This window comes from Euwallacea similis, chromosome 4 (genome assembly GCF_039881205.1).
Source record: "Euwallacea similis isolate ESF13 chromosome 4, ESF131.1, whole genome shotgun sequence".
Taxonomy (NCBI): domain Eukaryota; kingdom Metazoa; phylum Arthropoda; class Insecta; order Coleoptera; family Curculionidae; genus Euwallacea; species Euwallacea similis.
In genome coordinates, this window is record NC_089612.1 from 1,398,805 (window position 1) to 1,417,396 (window position 18,592).

The 18,592-nt window shown below is 34.5% G+C and overlaps 5 protein-coding genes across 8 annotated transcripts; 1 reads left to right on the forward strand and 4 right to left on the reverse strand.

The window, feature by feature from the left end:
• Window positions 1–158: 158 nt before the first annotated feature.
• Cep164 (centrosomal protein 164) lies at window positions 159–8,314 on the reverse strand. Of its 4 annotated transcripts, XM_066388939.1 has the most exons (16): window positions 8,098–8,314; window positions 7,704–7,815; window positions 4,720–4,952; window positions 4,311–4,669; window positions 4,060–4,256; window positions 3,980–4,017; window positions 3,686–3,930; window positions 3,451–3,627; window positions 3,221–3,403; window positions 2,991–3,169; window positions 2,693–2,821; window positions 2,429–2,638; window positions 2,205–2,372; window positions 1,586–2,154; window positions 1,369–1,535; window positions 159–1,013 (listed from the first exon to the last, which is right to left on the reverse strand). In XM_066388939.1, the coding sequence occupies exons 1-16, from the start codon at window positions 8,150–8,152 to the stop codon at window positions 906–908; spliced, it is 3,129 nt and encodes a 1,042-aa protein (XP_066245036.1). In that variant the 5' UTR covers window positions 8,153–8,314; the 3' UTR covers window positions 159–905. The 4 variants fall into 4 exon arrangements, with proteins under 4 accessions (XP_066245036.1, XP_066245035.1, XP_066245034.1 ...); XM_066388938.1 differs by having other exon boundaries at window positions 1,586–2,118; window positions 3,980–4,256; XM_066388937.1 differs by having other exon boundaries at window positions 3,980–4,256.
• On the forward strand, window positions 5,896–7,530 carry Pus1 (Pseudouridine synthase 1). The gene is made up of 3 exons (XM_066388952.1): window positions 5,896–7,053; window positions 7,102–7,274; window positions 7,326–7,530. The coding sequence occupies exons 1-3, from the start codon at window positions 6,060–6,062 to the stop codon at window positions 7,497–7,499; spliced, it is 1,341 nt and encodes a 446-aa protein (XP_066245049.1). The 5' UTR covers window positions 5,896–6,059; the 3' UTR covers window positions 7,500–7,530.
• Window positions 8,315–10,007: 1,693 nt separating the features above from the next.
• LOC136408155 (uncharacterized) lies at window positions 10,008–15,081 on the reverse strand. Its single transcript, XM_066388997.1, has 2 exons — window positions 14,636–15,081; window positions 10,008–10,953 (listed from the first exon to the last, which is right to left on the reverse strand). Exons 1-2 carry the CDS (start codon window positions 14,821–14,823, stop codon window positions 10,761–10,763), a joined length of 381 nt encoding a protein of 126 aa, XP_066245094.1. The 5' UTR covers window positions 14,824–15,081; the 3' UTR covers window positions 10,008–10,760.
• Son (Son RNA binding protein) lies at window positions 11,143–14,037 on the reverse strand. Its single transcript, XM_066389188.1, has one exon. It carries the CDS (start codon window positions 13,878–13,880, stop codon window positions 11,640–11,642), a length of 2,241 nt encoding a protein of 746 aa, XP_066245285.1. The 5' UTR covers window positions 13,881–14,037; the 3' UTR covers window positions 11,143–11,639.
• A 216-nt stretch (window positions 15,082–15,297) lies between the features above and the next one.
• LOC136408123 (26S proteasome non-ATPase regulatory subunit 8-like) lies at window positions 15,298–16,476 on the reverse strand. The gene is made up of 5 exons (XM_066388953.1): window positions 16,256–16,476; window positions 16,057–16,193; window positions 15,769–16,000; window positions 15,531–15,716; window positions 15,298–15,473 (listed from the first exon to the last, which is right to left on the reverse strand). The coding sequence occupies exons 1-5, from the start codon at window positions 16,361–16,363 to the stop codon at window positions 15,339–15,341; spliced, it is 798 nt and encodes a 265-aa protein (XP_066245050.1). The 5' UTR covers window positions 16,364–16,476; the 3' UTR covers window positions 15,298–15,338.
• Window positions 16,477–18,592: the final 2,116 nt, after the last annotated feature.

Sequence of the window (18,592 nt, forward strand, 5' to 3'; positions counted from 1 at the left end):
ATGATAAAAAGACCAAAAATCAAAACTTCCAACAGAAGCGTCTAAACATTAATACAACAGACATTGATAGTCTATTCTAAATTTCAGTCTGGAAGATAGCTTTTGCAGCTCATAGTTGCTCTTAAGTAATAGCTTCAGAGTTTAGATTTAAACATTAATTATAATATTCACTGTTGGCACAATATGTCTTTGTATATAATTTACAGTGGTGTGCCCATAAAATGGCCATAACTATCTATTAGAAAACAGTCTCTTTTGAGAATATTATTAAATTAACATTAAGTTCATTTTAAAGTGCCTCAATAAAATTCTGAAATACTGTAATTAGAAGAGTATAATATTATCTTGGTGCAATCATTTTCCATGCTCTAGGATAAAATACAAATTTAGTTCATTAAACATTGCAACAAAATAGCTCATACAAGATGACTTTAGGGAGCGAAACCTAGCAGTTTCTCGTGGAGTATGGTCTGTTTTACTGTTTCCTTTCACCCCAAAACACCAATCTTTTGCGATAAATTCACCCTGCATGAAAGACCCATTTAGTAATATACCTAAGTATATGAAAAGATTTTTAATAGAAATTAGAGATTCTATCTATCACAATACGTACTCAGTCGGGGAATTAACCTAAATATCTAGATGGAGAGAGAATTAACGTCTTGTAACATTTAAAGGGCACTACAGGAATAATATACGTTAATACGAACATTAAGTAGTGAGGGGTTATTCTCTACAAATACTGAGATGAAAGTTCGAAATCGAGAAACACTCTTAGTGCTTAAGTAAACACCTCCTAAGTCGTTAATTCATTAAATACTCCTTAATTGTAACATTTGAAGTTGAACGAAGATAAAATTTCAACCTTAAAGCCTTAAGGCAACAATAAATTAATTAACGGGCTCTTAAAGGTTGGTTTGTGTGGGGTTAGCCTCGGTGCAGGCTTCGTTGCCATTTTGCCTGAGCCAGTGCCTCAAATTTCGGGTCCTTTCAATTAGGGTTGTTGTGGCACCCTAAAAAATTAAGCAAAATTGCAGACTAAATGTGATGATGTCATTTGAACGTTAGTTGAAAATTCAAAAGTTCTGGTGAAGTAAATAGAAAAATTGTCACTTAGCAATATGTAATTTTGTCGTGTTTTGGATGCAAATTCCATTATTTAATTAATCTGAAAATCGGAAAGGCGGTAATAAGTTAAAGAAAGGTAAGCCAGAACATGTGTTTTAAAATTGACTTCCATGAGAATTACTTATAGAAACATAGTAAGGATTTAACAAGAAAGGAGGGCCCAAAGGACCAGCTAAGGCTGAAATAGTCATTTGGAATGAACAATTCAAAGGGAGAAGGATTTTCATTTTTTTACTTTACCTGCGAGGCATGAGTAACGACTGTACTTTGAGCATTTGCCAAAGCAACATGTTGTCTGTAATTATGCAATCTGTCCGCTAAAGTGGGAATAGAAGGAGGAGCTGGTACACTTGCAGATCCCGCTAAAACTGGCCAACCAAGATCTGGATACACTAGCGGAGGAATCACTAAAGAAATAAATGTAATGAAATAAAAACAACCAAAATTCTTTACGTACCTTGAGCAATACTTGTCTGCTGCTGTTGCGTTCTCAAAACGTCCCAAATTTCCCTGATCTCTGAATTCAAATTCTCCAAGCTCTGGATAATCTCTGAAGGCTCCTGGAACTCCGACCTGCAAATCACCTTAGGATGATGGTTATTAATGGCAATCTCTGCTGCAAGAAATTCAGTAGAACTGATGCCCGAGCTGGCACTATGGGATGAAATATCGCTCAAAGTTGCATCATCCAATTTGCTTTGGTCGTTTTGAACGTTGGCTCTATGCAGGGACTGTTCCAAATGGCGCAGCCTAATCACCTTTTCACCAAGAAGACTTCGAGTGCGGTGAAGATTAACTTCCATATCTGTCAGCTCTTTTTCTTCCTGACAAAGCTGCTGCAAAGTGTGTCTAGCCATTGATCCGTGTTTTAGCTTCAACTCCTTTTGGCGCTGCTGAAAAAGCGCTTTCTGGCTCCTCAAGCTCTCTTTTGCTCGCTTAATTGAGTCGCGCTCCAAATGGATTCTGTGGCGGAAGAACTCCAACTCTGAGCTACCCTCGAATTTTTGACCATCAGAAAACGGGTATCTGCAAGAAACTTGTTAGCAACCTACGTTGCTAACACTCTGGACAAATACCTCAAATGATAGGTGTCACTTTGAGAATTCTGCGGAAATTGATCTTCCAAATCTTCAAGCTTCTGCAACTGCTTCCTCAAGTTCTCGACAGGGGAACAAGATCTTTGATGATTCCTCCTGGATTTAGAGCTCAAGTTGTTGGTTTTCACTGTAGAGGAGCTCTTAAGCCTACCCTCAAATATATCAGTATTTGATAATATAAATCTTAAACTGCAAAATCCCACCTGGAAAACAACTTCTTTTTTCCTTTTGCAGGATTAGTGCTATCAGACGAGTCATTTTGATTGGCTTTCTCATCGCTCTGATAGCAGTTGTCGCTGACTGATGTATCCAACTCCTGTACTTTAATCACTTTGGCATCAGTTTTGATGTTGTTTGACGGTGTCGGTGGTTTATCGAGCAAAATTTTCCTTGAAGGTGAGTTTAAAGGTGTCCTGAGGGGGTAGAAATGTTGTAAGTGAGTTTCATAGAAGATTTTAAGGAGGCACCTGTCTTTGTTGTTTGAGTGGCTCTGCTCAGTTTCAGAGCCTGTAGTGTTTGTAGCAGTGTTGTTGGTGCTGTTTTGCTCCTTACGACGGTTTCGCTTTTCGAGCGATAGTTTCACTTCGGTTTTCAATCTGTAAGAATTGTTGTAAGAGGTTTGAAAACAGGAAATCAAATTGCTAACAATGCCGTGATTTCAAAAATTCCTGTTCCAGTATATCCTTTTAAAATCATACTATTGTAATATCATCCAGTATATCATTTTAAATGCATACTATAACCAACATTTAAAAAAAGACCCACCTTAAGTACTTCTCCTTCAAACAACGATATTTATCCTCCAAAAGCCGCTTTTCGCACCGAATTTTCTCAAACTGTCTGTCATCTGTGGAATTCTTGCTTTTTAAAGATTCTGTTTCCCTCAGGAACAAATTCTTTATTTCCATCATTTCAGCGTGGTGGTCTTGCTTTAGCATCTGCTCCTATGTAAATCGCTATTACGTTATTTTTCCTTCTCTAGAAAATGTCCTAACCTCAACTAAAAATTCCCGTTTTAGTTCTTCAATTAAAATCGAATGATTCTGACGTAGCTGCTCTATCTCAGCGTTATGATTTAAAATAAAATCGTCTTTTTGCTTTTCCACACGTTCAGCCAACTCCCTCTCAATTTCCACCAGTTTGTCTTCGTAATACTTCTCCAACTCTTCCTTCTTAAACTGCAAAACTTCTATTAAATGCAACTCATTATTATACATAAAAGTACCTCATAATGTTGCTTAATCGTCTCTTGTTCCTCTTTCAGTTTCCCACCCATTTCTTCAGTTAATTCCTTAATTTTCCTATCAAAATTCAGTCTTTCTTCTTTGGTCCTGGCATCCAACTGGCTTTTAAGACTATCTACTTCAGTCTTTAGAGTTTCTTCATGCTTTAGTTTCTCTTCCTGCAAAAACAAATCATTTACTGTAATCAAATGCAGGGAGCAAAAAAATCATTTTAACCTCCAAAATCGTGTCTAACTCATGTTTATGAGACTCCTCTAACTTCAGCTTAAAATTAACCAACTCCTCATTTCTCTCCTCCCACAGTTTCTGTTTAAATTGAGCCACTTTCTTATCAGCTCTGGCCTCAAAATTAGATTTCACTTTTTCGTCGGGACTAGAATCACTATCACTATGAAACATATCTCCCACCTTCTTAAGTTCTAGTTTTTCCAGGCTTTTTGTATCCTCATCCGAATCAGAACCTAATTATTTAATTATAAACAAGCTTCTATACAAAAACAACGAAATCACCTGGATAGTTGATTGTTAACTTGGGTGTAACAAAGTCAGGAGGCACTTTTATCAGTCTCAAAGTACCTCCCGACTTCTCTGGAACTGGAGACACAGAAAAGCGGGTTTTTAACATTCCAACCACCTCGTCTTTGGGTTGCTTGTCGCTATTATTAATCTCCTCCTCGCTGGAACTCTTATCAGAAAAAGTAATACCAACATCAGTCATGTTTTCCAAATTAAAACGTACACTTTTTTTGTCATCATCATCCTTATCGGACCGATCAGCTAAAGATACCTTTAAAAAAGATCATCAGACTTACTCAAATATCTTAAACAGATACCTAAATACCTTGTCAAAATCCATGCTCTTTGAGTGTTCAATAGCCCTCAAGATACTCTTAGGCGCATCCAGTCCTTCACTTCTTTGAGCAGGACTAGGAATAGCTTCCCCTTTCTTGGTATTTGATTTCAGAAACATGGAACCTCCCCCTGTTACTTTGAGCTCCATTCTCTCCAACACCCTTGGATGTTTGTCAAACATTCCCATCTCCTTGTTCTCCTCATCAAAACTACTGAATTTGTGCAGAAATTTGTTGCTACCAACTAAAATATCTTCTGAGCGTTGTTTGAGTAGTTTCGATTCATGTCGAGGGCTGTGGGCAGGACTCAGTTTTAAAGGCGATAGACGTATGTCTCGTTTTCGCGAAGCTAAAAATCGCTTTTTAATTAATCCCTGATTATACCAATATAGAGGTTACCTAAAGAAAGAGGTTGTAATTTCTGAACATCAGCCAGAGACTCCTCAAAACTCTTAAGTTCATCTTCTTTGGCGTAAGTAGCATCTTCGGTGGGTTCATTTAACGACAAAGACTGACTTTCAGCTCGAGCTTTTTTAACTAAAGAGCGATATACGTCGTCCAGAGGGTGCTCCCATTGAGTTTTCTTGGTTGTTAAATTGTAGTAGTAATAGGATTTAGATTTCTCGTCGTAGCTAAAATGAAGCGGCGATTATTAAAATAAGAAATATTCCATAATTGATTGTCATTCAAGGATAAAAAGGAGTTTTTGAAGGAATAATAGAAATAAAGATCTCACTTACAAGGTAGATAATATTCTTTTTAGGGTATTGTGAGTTAAACTTAAAAAAAAAATTCAAAAGTGTTTAATATCTAGTTACGCGCTTCTCCAGTATAAGCAAAAAAATAGCCGATTGTTGCATTTATCTCTGTTCACCTATGCACGTCACAATGCATCAGAGAAAAACAGACAGCTACATGCGGCCATTTTTAATCCTAACTGAAAGAGCCCTTCAAAATATTTACAATCATTGTATAAACTCTAGAATCAATAGATCTTACGGCTCTCGTATATTTTTTCAAATCCCATAAATTTCTGGATGTTTGTTGATTGATGTTATTTAAGACCGCGGGTGTATTTCGGTTCACCCGATGAAATTGGACACTGTCTCCTTCTTGTTTGTTTTTCTTATTTTTTTTCTCTCCTTAGGCTCGACCCAAGTTACATTCACTCCATCTTAACGAGGTGTCCGAGTCAGGGCCTTATTACTAAGCAATTATTATATATCTTTTCATTAAAAACTTTAAAATCATTCCTGCCAGTGTTTTCTTATAAAGGGAAAACTCGCGCGCACAATCATCAATACCGCTTTTCTCAAATTTTGTGAAAATCCTAACTCTAAAACAATTGTTATTTCAGTTTTCAACCATTCGTAATAACTAATAATGATCAGTAATTAATTCAATTAAATCAATGCATATACAAAAACTTTTCCTGAGCCAACGGAACTACTCCACCATTCTCCCTACGACTATGTATGTACAACAAGGATAGAACAAAATTCATGCCACCATTTGACATTTCTCAACAAATCAATAGGAATTTTTAACCTCACTTTCCGCAACACGTTAACAAAATAAATAATCACAGAACCAATTTCGCATTTTCTAACATTTCTCTTAAATTTCCATTGAAAAACACATATTTTAAATAATTTTACACTCACAGAACGTCAAACCACAAGTCCAGTTGGAACCAGCTTGAAAATATAAGGTAAAGGCATTCTTTAAATGCAAAACTAATGAGGTTTCTTGGGCACAATCTGATAAAACAACATACCCCATTACCACCCTGTAGAATTTTCCTAAAAAGTATATTTTCCAACTCAGAAGATAAAATGAGTAATATTCCAATGAACAGAAAACCTAGATACAATGGAAAATCAAAGAAACGCCAATGGGAAGATAGGAGGACAGACAAAGGGGCTGGTCTGAGCCCAAAAATTCCTAAAATTGAGGAAAACAACACAATAGATACAAATAAAACTGAAGACAGAACAGAGAAAATCAAAAGACGTAAATTTGCAGTGCTCCTGGGATATTCAGGTGTGGGCTATTGGGGAATGCAAAGAAACCGTGGTACTAAAACCATAGAAGAAGACCTAATTAAAGCTTTATTTGACGCGAAATTCATTAATAAAGAGTGTTATGATGTGGTGCAGAACATGCAATTTCAAAGGGCTGCCCGTACTGACAAAGGAGTAAGTGCAGCACGGCAAGTAGTTTCCATGAAGCTTGGAGAAAATTTTGAAATTAGTAAAGTGAATGAAAAACTCCCTGAGAAAATCAGGCTCTTTGCCGCGAAAAGAGTCACCAAAGGCTTTAATTCTAAAGGCCAGTGTGATTTTCGAACATACATATATGTTCTGCCTACTATTGCTTTTGTAGACACAGAAAAATCACAAAAAGCCTTTAGGATAAAGGAGGAAACTTTAAAACAAATCAATGAGATATTGCAGTTATATGTTGGAACTAAAAATTTTCACAATTTCACTGTAAAAAAGAAACCATGTGATCCAAGTGCAAAAAGATTCATCAAATCTTTTGAATGTGAACCTCCATTTGTGAAAGATAATGTGGAATTTTGTGCGTTAAAAGTGTATGGGCAAAGCTTCATGATGCATCAAATCAGGAAAATGGTAGGATTGGTTTTGGCCGTTGTCAGAGGTATGACTACACAAAATACAGTAATTAAGGCATTTACTAATGAAATTGTCAATGTGCCCCGGGCTCCAGGTAATTTTTATTGACTCAATAAGTACAAAACTAAAAATTTTTCTTCAGGTTTGGGATTATTTTTGGATTATGTACATTATGAAAGGTACAACTATCGTTATGGTGAAGATGGAATGCATGAAAAGCTCACATGGGAAGAGGTCGAAAATGATGTGAAGGAATTTAAGGAAAAGCATATTTTACCTACAATTTTGAATACAGAAATAAATGAAGGGGCCATGGTACGAGTTTCATAATATAAGTTTATCAAATTACTGATATTATATTTAAAGATATGGTGGATTCAAAATAAACTTGCCAGGCATTCTTATGATGAAACAGGCGAAAAAGATGAAAGTGATGATGAGGCAGTTGGGGATGATGAAGAAGAGGAACAAAATAATTCTCACAATGAGCCTGCACAGGTTGCACCAGATACAAATGAGCACATTGAGAATAAATTGTAATTGTATTTTATTTAATAAACATTTAGAAATATTTTTTTGTTCTAAATGTTTTATAAGGTAAATCCTTTGTGCTATCTGAGAAAAATTTCTTGAACCAATTGTAACATTAAACTTTTGGATTATTATGAGTTAAATAGGTCATGTTTCATAGTAAAATTTTTCTCCCATTTCCAAAATGACTTAAAATATGAATTAGGTACCTACCATGGTTTCCACCCAGGAGGCAAAGCTTTCATCAGTCCTTCAGTAGCTAGTGGAAGAAGTTGGGGTTCAGAATCTGGATCAATCCCGATCTTGACTGCATAGTCCTTAATTTCTATAAAATTATAAGCTAATATGTATTAAAAAAAGAGTAAATAATAGTATTTTAAAGAAAGGGGTTAACAGAGCTCAAAGAGTCTTTAATTTTCAAAGTCTTTAGTTGAGCTAACTTTATTCACTCTGATCATTTAAGAAACTAATCTTTCAAAAATAAACACCCTTTTATGGATATCAAAAGACCAAGTAACCACAACTCAAACTTCTCTAATCCCCCGAAAAACTCCAAATTGCAATGATATTGGGGCTACAAAGGTAATGTAAACAAACTGTTCCCTACCTTGTACTGAAGGGTGGCTGGTTTCATCAAACACTTCTTCGCACACTGTAGACATGATTGTCTTGGTGTATTGCCTCTATTTATTCAGAAACAGTTTTTTAATCATTTTACTGGGTTTTTCTCGTTTAAACCTCTTTAAAAAAGCCGAAAAATCCATCCTTTTGAATTTAAAATTAGAGAATATTTAAGCATCGATCGAAAATCATTGGCTGTTGACACTGACAATTGACAAATGATATGAATTTAGAGTATATGTTGACGCCCTCTATGCATAATAGCCAAATTACAAATAACGATATACTGATGCATTTTTTCAAGTCTAATGCGTTCGAAAGCGTAAAAGGCCAAAAACAAATTTCATAAATTTATTTTTTTAATTATTGTTATTTTATCTTTAAAATTATAAATTCACTTTACAATTATGGGATCGACCTACTATAAATTCAATCTAAAACTGTAGTTTAATTCTAGAATTGCAAATTGTAGACGGATTCCCTTGACAGTTTTCTCATTTGCTTTTGGAAACAATCCATTTAAATAAATTATCGGTCTACCGTACTCGAATGCGACCTGGACGTAATAAAACCCATATTTTATGGATTCATTTCCATCGGTTGGATAGACATCAATTCATCACATCGATCATTCAAATAGATCATCAATTCCGGCTGTCTACTTAAGAAAAAAAGCAGTATTGGAGCATAAGAAGGCGTGGCAAAAACGCTGTTTGTTACATTTCAAAAAGAAAAAAAGTTTCGCAAATTTTTGGGTAGTTTTTTTCTTTAGATTGTCCTTATTTTTATTTCGGTTTATGCTCTATTATTTACTTTTCAGTTTGTTTTCTCGTTCATTTTTTTACATTTTTTCTCTTTTTGATATTAAAATTTCTAAATGTAACTTGATTTTTTCAAAAAAAAACTATCATCATAGTAAAATACGCAAAAAAGATCTTAATATAAATAATTATTTCTTCTTTTTTCCCCCGGACTGAAGTCGATGGAAAGTATACTGGGACTCATGAAAATTAAGATCAATGAAAAAGCGCTTCATATCAAAATTCAACTTTAGCAGCCGTTTTAGAATCATGGAAAGTAGTAACTGAAAATTATGCATCCAATTTATTGTCGGGTTTTCTTGATTCACTTCAGAGGTCTTTGAGGATAAATGGTGAGTTAACAAATAAAATACGTTTATGAACTTTTATGTATAATTAAATTTTGTTAAAATGAAGGTATTTTCTTTTTATCGCACCTTTTTTTAATCAAAATACTTTCTAGACGTATTATTCAAGGAGTATTAGTTCAAACGTACAATTGTAGATTTAAACTACAATTTTAGATATTAAATTATATCAATCAAAAATGAAAATCGCAAATTTTGTTGTTGCCCGTATATCCGTCATAAATGTATGTTTACATACATTTGATGATGAATAGTAAATTGTTTGATTAACGTGCTACATTTACGGTTTATCACCTATTCTGAGTACTTTTTTAATGATTATTAGTCATTTATTATATATTAGCGCTCCTAAAAATGAATATTATTAGGTTATTATCAGTTACTGGTAATACTGGCGTCATTTAATTTTGATTGGAAAATTATTGCTTTTTTCACCCATTTCTCTTAGAAAATGAAAAAACATGTGCTCTGAAGTAAATTTCTTATTTCAAATTGCAATATCAGATCTGAAAACTAAACTTCTACCTCTGAGGTATATACTACAACTCTCACGCTGACTAATTTCTAAATTGACATTCCGATTTTAGTGATTTTTTTAATTGACTTGTAGGTTAATTATTTAGAAATTATTTCTAATCCTCAAACTTATAGAGGAAATTCGTTATCTTTACATACAGGATGAACTAAACATACTGCATTTTTTCCTGAATTTTTTATTTCACAAAACATCACTAAAATCGTAAAATAGGTATCGAAGTTATTTAACATTAAACTTGTGGAATATTTTTAATGGTGCGTTAATTCTATCCAAGAGTTTAATACAAACGAAATTGTTTATAAAAAAAAACAGGATTCTAATTATTTAATGTACCTATGTCTGAGAAAACTTCTTTACTACTGGTTATACACTGTAAATCTCTAAATAAACCTGAATTATCTATTATTTTTATTATTTAGTACCTACTAAATATAGGTACCTATATCATTATAAATTTTAAAATCATCTTAATAATATACAAACTATAAGGCACATCCTTAAAAAGACTAAAAATGTATAAATAGTCAATAAACGCTATAAAAAATGTCTAGTTAAAGTAATAAACGGTACACAACTGGAAAATGAACAGTTTATAATAAAATCTTAGGACTACCATAGCGTGAACCCGTTCCTTAGGACCCAGCACTATGAAAGTTGATTAACTTTGGTCTAGCTAAACCAAAATTAGTACTTGAACTCCCATAAGCATCGCTGTCATTAAATGTCAAAACTTAAATAAATTTGACAGCAATATTCTTATGGAATGGTTTAAGTATCAGGTGTCATTCAGCTGAACTAACTTTCATACAACGGGGCCTAAGTGGCAAAAAAATGGCCACTTCATATATTTTTTTTCTATATGGCATAAAACATTAATGTGTCCAACAGAGATAATTATGTAGGCGGCCATTTTTAGCCTGTCTAACTCAACAATTATGATAAACTAACTTTTTCCCATACAAGTCTCAAAATTCTTGAGATTTCTTAACTTTTTGGCAATGAAATGGCCCAATTCCTGAGAAGCATTCTTTTCTGGAGACATAATCAGTCTTTTTCTCAGTCTTGGATGAATATCCGGTTTTCGTTGAGTGGTTGGTTCAGGAGTTTTCTCTTTTGGAGGTCTCAAAAGTCTAATTCTGCAAATAAATTTTGTTTTACAAGATGTGTTCTTTGGTCTATGATAATAAAGGACTTCTCCATTACTTTTTTCAATAAAACAAAATACCTATTTACATGTTTTTTTATTTATTTACACATAATATAATACAAATAGATTCACAGAATCTATAAAAAATGGCGTCAAATGCAGTTTATAATTAAATACGTATAAAACTTGAGGCTTTTTCAGAAAGTTACAGATTAACTTGACAAAAAGTGAACTATTGGATGTTCATTAACTTAAGATTTAAAATATATAGAGTAAAGAAATTGAGATTGCCAACAATTACTCAGGTATGGTTTGGTATTTATAAAGTTCACATTGAAGCAGTACAATGAATTTAAAGTAATACAATTACAAAATGGAAATTAGCACTCAAATTTGCTTTGTGACTATTCCCCATTGGTTTCATTTGATAATAACATATAGAAAGAGAAAGAAATTGAGGACAAATAGTCATAAAATAAATCAGACAACTGAAGTAGTTAAGCAATGTAATTTCTCATTACTTCATATCCATTGCACCTATTCTGCAAAAACTTAAAAATTCGAAACTGAAATTATTTTTCGTTGAAAATAAATTTTGCATTCAAGTGAAAAACATAATGTTGTACATATATCAAATTTGTAAACTTCCTACTATAAAATCATCAGTCTCTAATCTTAAATCATCAGTCCAATAGATTTTAAAGCCAAAGTGGCAGCAGTGGCTTTGGCCTCCTTCTTATTAGCACTTGCAACATTTGGTTTGTACTCTACCCCATCAAGAATCACTTTAAACAGGAAGTTTTTCTTATGATCGGGACCACATTCAAAATCCAAAAGGTACTGAGGAGCCCCCAATTTCCGCTTGGAAGCATATTCTCCAAGCAATGAAACTGGATGTTTTCCTTGCAAAGTCTTAACTGTCTGTACACCTTTAACTTTCTTCTTGGATTTTTGTTGCTCTTCATTAGCCACCAGTCCTTTTTTATCCAACTTCACTTCAAGTAGTAGAGGTTCAAGAGCACCAGTCTTTTCCTTGCCTAGACCTTCTCCAGGTCTCCAGCCCATTTTTTGTAATAAGTGCATTCCCATTCCTCCTGTGACTGGGGCTGCTGTTTGAAGTTGGTCCTTCTTAGCCCATGCTTGATAGCCTGAAGACAGTTCTTGTTGAGATAGTACTTGGGCTCCTGTAGAACCAGTGAAGGTACCAAACTGTTGTTTGCTCTTTGCCCAGCTTTCCATTTCTTTATTAGATTTATACATTTCTCCTAAAGCTTGCACATCATTGGGGTTTTCCTGCAGTTTTCTCATAGCTGTTAATCTCTGAGTCACTATTAAACTGATATCTGCATTGAGTGGTGTTTCCAGTTGTTTGGGGAACATTTGGGGACCTGGAGGGGCATTGGGAGGAGCAGGTACTAATTTGGGACTAGGTTCTGTAGGGGGGGGAGGTGCTTCAATAGGCAAAGGAGCAGTGTTACTAGAGACAATCGCAGCTTTTGTTTTAGGTATTTCAGCTCTGCTTGAAGAGGGTGAAACAGGTACCCATCCCTCATTGACGCGGTGCAGCTGACCACTGCTAACAGGGAATTGCTGCCTTAATTCTGTGGTTCTCTCTTGAGCACTTTTGGTAGGTAAAGGAACTGAGTTTGTAATATTCATTGTTATTGTAGTGGGCCTGTCTTTGAGTTTGAAAGGGTGATGAAAAGCATCTTGATCACCTTCACTCTCTTCATGCTCTGATAAACTGGACAACTCACCAAGCTCTTCTTTCTTTGAAAGAGATTTGCAAAAATCAGTAAGCTCTTCTATACTCTTGCCTCCTGATTTAATGGCAGATATCATCTTTTCTTGGGCTTTTGAGCTTAGACTTAAAGCACCTGGCAAACTCCCAGATTTCATCATTTGAATTGCATTTCTCCTTGCAATTTCTAGGAGCTTCTTTTTATCAATTCTTGATGATGGTTCTGTTTTATTTTTGTCATATTTTCTTTCGATTGATTTGTGATCTTGGTGATAACGCTCACGTGATCTGGATCTAGACCTGCCTCTAGATCTATAAAACCCGTCATCTCTAAATGATGTTCTCTCTCTACTTTTATCCCTATCTTTTCTGTATTCTTGGTGCTTGCATTTTTCTCTATGTTTCTCATAGAAACGGTCTCTTGAAATAGATCTTTTCCTATGTTTTCTTTCAGTTCTAGAAAATTCACTCTCATGACTCTCACGTTTTCTTCGTTCAGGACTTAGTCTCTCCTTTATTTTATGTCTTAGATCTTCATATTTTGACAATTTTCCTCGGCTTCTGCTTCCATCTCTGGAGTGTTTCCTTTTTGAACTTTTATTTTTATGTCTATGTTTCTTAGATTTCTTACTGTCTTCATCAGAATCTGAGATTTCCCCTTCTTCAGTCTTTATTCTTTCTGTTTTTATTGAAGAAAACTGAATATCTTTAATATGAATTTTCTGTTTGGTGTCAATGCTCCCTTCTTGAGAGTGTTTTTCCAATTTATTTTTCTGTTCCTCCTTGTTTATTTCCAGTTTGATGTCCAGTGATAGAGAAGTTCCCTCAATTTTAATTTTTTCATCACCTTTATCTTTCTCCTGTTTAATAAGCAGTTGCGCTAAATCTACCTCACTTTCTCCATCTGTAGAGCTAGAAGAAGAACTTGAAATATGTTTCTTTTTCTTACTTTTCTTTTTATGCTTCTTCTCCTTGTGTTTGTGCTTTTTTTTGCTTTTCTTAGTTTTCTTTGCCTCAGTATCTTTCTCCTTTTTCTCCTTTTTGATTATTAGAGGAGGTTCTGCATCAAAGGTGCTGAAAAGTTCGGATAATATTTGACTGGAGGTTTTGTTGGTGTCTGTTAGTTGTGGTATTTCCCCAAAATCCGAAACCACTTCTTGCTTTGCGGACCCCATTGGGACATGATACTTAAAGGCTGGGATACGTCGTACTATATAAACGATTCAGAAGGGCTTATTATTTGATATTTTTAATTTTATTGTTAAAAACTGTCTCACTAAACTCTACATTCCAGAAAAAATCGAAGGCGAACGGAACTAACCTCAAATTTAAAGACAAGTGACAAATTGGAAAAACAAAATATTGTGTAAGTTGAAGAGAGTGCGTATATTTTACTTTTCATATGTTTCCATTCGGTTTTGAAACAAGTAGAAAAGAGATAGATTGCTGATTAGAGGACTTGAGACGTCCAACGTAACAAAGCAGAACATTGCTGTCCATAGTTGCCAGATGATAAAATATGTTCCACAATGACTTTCCTTTCAGAAATTAGAAAATATAAAAAATAGAAATGGTTAAAAAAAATTTTAACTACAGGAACGTTCAAATCTATCTTATATCCATATTTTTTATTAGCAATAAAACCCCGGAAAACTGTGGAAAAAATATATAGATATAACAAGACAACTCAACCATCTATTACTTGGTAATAATCTAAGGTAAATCGTGCAACGTTGTTTCGAAAATAGTTCTTTAAAGTTTAAAGGTCCAATAGAAGGGAGATGGAATATACACCTACGCTTTAATAAGAAAAGGATAGTTGCTGTTGTTATTTTTACTATTAATAATAATGCATTGCGACATATTTGCAACAAGTTGCAATAAGATCAATGAATTCCTACAACTATAAACAATTTGACAACAGAATTACCTGTCGTACTCAACAGGTGACCAGGTAATTGGTTTCCTTCTAGGTCCTCTTTGAATAATCAGCAATTCCTCAATATTCACATTTTTATTTGGGGTACTAGGCTCGGATTCTGCTTCATTTAACTCACTTAACGCCAGCCTCAGAGATCTACGGGGCAGATTTTGTTCCTCCTCCATATCCTCTTCCATGGCCACTCCTTGTCCAACGACGGTTAATTCGGGAAAACCGTTACAACCCCTTACTAAGCAGGTGAACCGCTTGATTTACCCGCCGAATTTATTGCGTTTTTTCACTGAAAGTCACTGTTATAGGGATAAAAAATGAATATTAACACATACAGTCATGTTTCAGTAGTGTACTAAAATGAAAACAACAGTTTTCCCGCTAATTGAGGACTGAAATTAGAGGGAAAATTGGGGATTGCGACAACTGACACAAATTCAGGTTCCCCTACTCTCAAATGGAAAGTTTACAAAATACCAGCTGTGTTATGTTATTTCTTTCAATTCTCTGGAGTTTGTCTTTCTCTCTCATATATGAACGAGTGTGCATGAAAGAAAGAGATAAGACAATGGGAAAACAGAAAATAGTGCTCATTAGCTGGAGTATATACCTCAGCGTTGCCAAATGTATTATTAAGTCTCCAAATAAGTAATCCAAAAAAGAATGCAAATCACATTTTTTATTATTACACATTAATGAACTAAACAATCATCTCCAACTCCTTAGCATACTCAATTGCCTGCTCTGCGAGCTCAACAGACGGAATAGGCTCATGGGTTTTTTTCACCTCAGGGGTAAAATGGAAGAAATTATCCTTTCCCAACTTCCACTTCCTCTGCAAATACCTCAAATCTCATAAAATCACTGGCTGAAATTAGACAACTATAAATACCTTAGCAGCAAGAGCTCTTAAGGGTTCCTTGCTCTGTAAATAAAGCATTCGTGCAGCATCTTTGGCAGAAATCTTCTCAAATGCACTTTCCAAGCAAGTAGCAATTTCACCTCTAATTGTATCAAGTAATATATCCATGAAGAAATTGTAGCTTTTAGCTGGCACGTTACCTTTTGCCAAGAATATCTTAAAACAATGATTTACATCTCCAGTGAAAAATCTTTTTGTAGCCTTATACCTTATTGTAACTGCCCTCCATTAAATACTGCTCAATGCTTAATGGGTGTCTGATATAAACATCATTTTGTATATGCTCAGAGGGGAGTAATTCAAGTTCAGTATGAAACTCCGCAACTCTATTTTGTGATAATAAAAATAGCAGATTGAGACCAAGCAATTGATACTTATAAGCAGACTCTTCCAAGAAGGATTGGTAATCAAAGTAGTAGCATTTCAACTGGGCCATATACCTATTCAAGCATTCTAAGAAAATTAAATATATTTTTACAGAAAATAAAGCACAAACCTTTCAAATGCTGGTATATTGTTGGCCTCAATAGCCCACTGTACCCCAATTTCCAAAACATCCCTGGCAAGCAGTAATTCTTGCTTCGAGGCAGATACATTGGAGGTAGGGAGGAAGCTAAGGCTCGTAAGCTCTAGCTACAATATTTAAAAGGAGATGATTGGTATGGACCTTTATTATTTGGGGACGAAGCCTTTACCTTTAGATCTGAAAGAAGATTTTCACATTTGCTTAAATTCTTATGAGAGGAGGTCCACTCTGACTTCAGCTGCTTGTAAAGAGTTGTAATTTCATTTACTTTAGACATTTTCTGATATTTATTTATAATATTTTTATATTTAAAAAGCGATTTTTCTAACAATTAAAATTACTATATCATTTAATATTAAGGATGAGTTGTTGATTTAATATTTTGATAGAACTGTCAATGTCAAAATGATTCTCAATTGTCTATTTTGACTTCAATCTCCATTTGTGAGATGAAATACACCTTATGTCAGAAGGTATGCCTAAAGCTGAGGCGTCATCAAGCATGCGGTTAGCTAAATGGAATTTTTTACGCTATTAACATAGCACATGAATAGTGTGTAGTGATAGTCGACCTTCCCCTTATAATGACGTGATAGCTGGTGACGTGTAGTGTACTGGTTATTATCTGAGTGTTGTGGGGAAATCCGATCATTACGAAAAGGCAGTACTAAGCTCTCCGTTTCTGAACTTTGGATCTATTCGTACTTTAAGTGCTTTCCGAATCTTGATGGTGATTTGAAATGGTTGCTCCGCTAGCAGTGAACCAGCATAAATTGACAATAAAACAACTTGGAGATTATAATACTTAAATTCAAAACATTGCGATTCATACATTTAATATTCCATTTCAAAGCTTTGGAAATTTTTATAAAAATTGAAAGATTGTTGAAGTGCTATTTATCATTTTGATTCTAGATAGGTCTATTGAGGACCTGGAGCTTTAAAGGTGCTATTTAAAAAACCTCCTTTTCGTGGCATTTTCAAAATTGTTAAAGTCGGCAGTACAGTTAGTTATCTTATATCTAGGGAACTAAAAGAGATAGAACAACGTACTTACCGCGGGTTTATAGAGTTGATCGAGGCGATTACTTTGAATTCATTTTTAATACAATTATTCGTTAGGTATCTGAGGTATCAGTGCTTAAAGTTTGAAAATTAGATGTCATCCAAATTCGAAAAAAGGTCAAAATCATAAGAAAATTAATAACTTGGGAATTATTATCATTTCCATTCTAAGGACCAGAAATGTATGATTTAGTGATGATCTAAGGATAACTAATGAAATTTGTCCAGAAAACTGGTACCTAAAATGATTAAATGTTTGAGTTAATTTTCCGGCCTGTTTGCCAGTTATAAGCCTTTTCATTTTATGAGGAAAGAATCATGTGGAACCGCCTAGGAGCTTTTAAATAAAGAAAGAAATGACTCATCCTTCGATATCAAACTCAGACGCATATGGGGCACCTGTACTTACATCTAACAAAGGAATGACTAGTGGATGGAATGAAAGAAAACAAGAAAAACCTACTAAATCTCTTTCAAACCAAGAAGAGTTGGGAGACTTGTTCAGTTTAAGTATTAAAAGATAAGTGAAGCAGGCGAAGATTATCGTTATCTTAAAGTTAAAGACAGATGATTTTCAAAGGAAGTCCTGGTTGCAGGAAGAAAGAAAATAGATTTGTTGAAAAAGGATCAGCGAAGAAAAGGCAAAAAAATTAGGGATGAAAAGTTGGGCAGAAGTTTTCATTTTAGTTATGATTATTCTCTGGAATTCTCTAACAGTGAAATTGATGCTAAATATAAAAGCATTCGAGTTTTTGACATAATTCCCCTGCATTACTTCAGTAGTTGTAGATGCGTGGGAAATTTAGGAGAAATCACAAAAAACGCTTAGAGAAATTTCCTGCAGTCTGCAGTAATAAATTAGGAGTCCCTATCATCGTCATTATTACAAATTCGTACTTTATTATTTGTTATCAAACAATAACGGGCTCATACGAACAATGATCTTTGAGTGTTTCTATTGCGGTATAGTAGGCCGTGAACCCGTAAAGCTTTCGGTACACATGCACCAAACGGACTAATACGACGTTGCCACATTGGAATTGAGATTTCCCCAGAAGTTTGCGAATATCAGCTGATTCTCTGAATTCCTATCCCACCCCCCCTTTCTGAAGATTAAATCCGTTACTTTTTAAGCTGGAGTTTTAGCCATTACTTTCTATTTAAGACAACACTGAGGAAGAGAACGATAATTACGAAAATAATAAGAAAATGAATTTTTCCACGTTAAATTAAATATACGTTTTTTTCCTTAAAATTGATGCCTTAAATTGTGATTTCTGCCGAAATTTGATTTAAGATAAGATCTCGTTAAGAAATTTGTCAATTTTTCCGGATTTTTGAAAGACATTTTTCAAATGCAGAATTGAGACATTACTTGGCAACCCGGCGCCCACTCGCGCAATCCCCTCGTCCATCCGCAAGTCGTATACCTTTGCCTAGT

Coding starts and splice junctions, on each gene's coding strand:
- Pus1 (XM_066388952.1), top strand. CDS start 6,060: ATGAGGTTTCTTGGGCACAATCTGATAAAACAACATACCCCATTACCA. Junction 7,054..7,101: donor CAATGTGCCCCGGGCTCCAG/GTAATTTTTATT, acceptor ATTTTTCTTCAG/GTTTGGGATTATTTTTGGAT. Junction 7,275..7,325: donor AAATAAATGAAGGGGCCATG/GTACGAGTTTCA, acceptor TTATATTTAAAG/ATATGGTGGATTCAAAATAA.
- Cep164 (XM_066388935.1), bottom strand. CDS start 8,152: ATGTCTACAGTGTGCGAAGAAGTGTTTGATGAAACCAGCCACCCTTCA. Junction 4,257..4,310: donor AGAGCATGGATTTTGACAAG/GTATTTAGGTAT, acceptor TCTTTTTTAAAG/GTATCTTTAGCTGATCGGTC. Junction 3,404..3,450: donor CGATTAAGCAACATTATGAG/GTACTTTTATGT, acceptor GAAGTTTTGCAG/TTTAAGAAGGAAGAGTTGGA.
- Son (XM_066389188.1), bottom strand. CDS start 13,880: ATGGGGTCCGCAAAGCAAGAAGTGGTTTCGGATTTTGGGGAAATACCA.
- LOC136408155 (XM_066388997.1), bottom strand. CDS start 14,823: ATGGAAGAGGATATGGAGGAGGAACAAAATCTGCCCCGTAGATCTCTG. Junction 10,954..14,635: donor TCACCTGTTGAGTACGACAG/GTAATTCTGTTG, acceptor ATTTATTTGCAG/AATTAGACTTTTGAGACCTC.
- LOC136408123 (XM_066388953.1), bottom strand. CDS start 16,363: ATGTCTAAAGTAAATGAAATTACAACTCTTTACAAGCAGCTGAAGTCA. Junction 16,194..16,255: donor ATCTTCTTTCAGATCTAAAG/GTAAAGGCTTCG, acceptor TAAATATTGTAG/CTAGAGCTTACGAGCCTTAG. Junction 15,717..15,768: donor TGGAGGGCAGTTACAATAAG/GTATAAGGCTAC, acceptor CATTGTTTTAAG/ATATTCTTGGCAAAAGGTAA.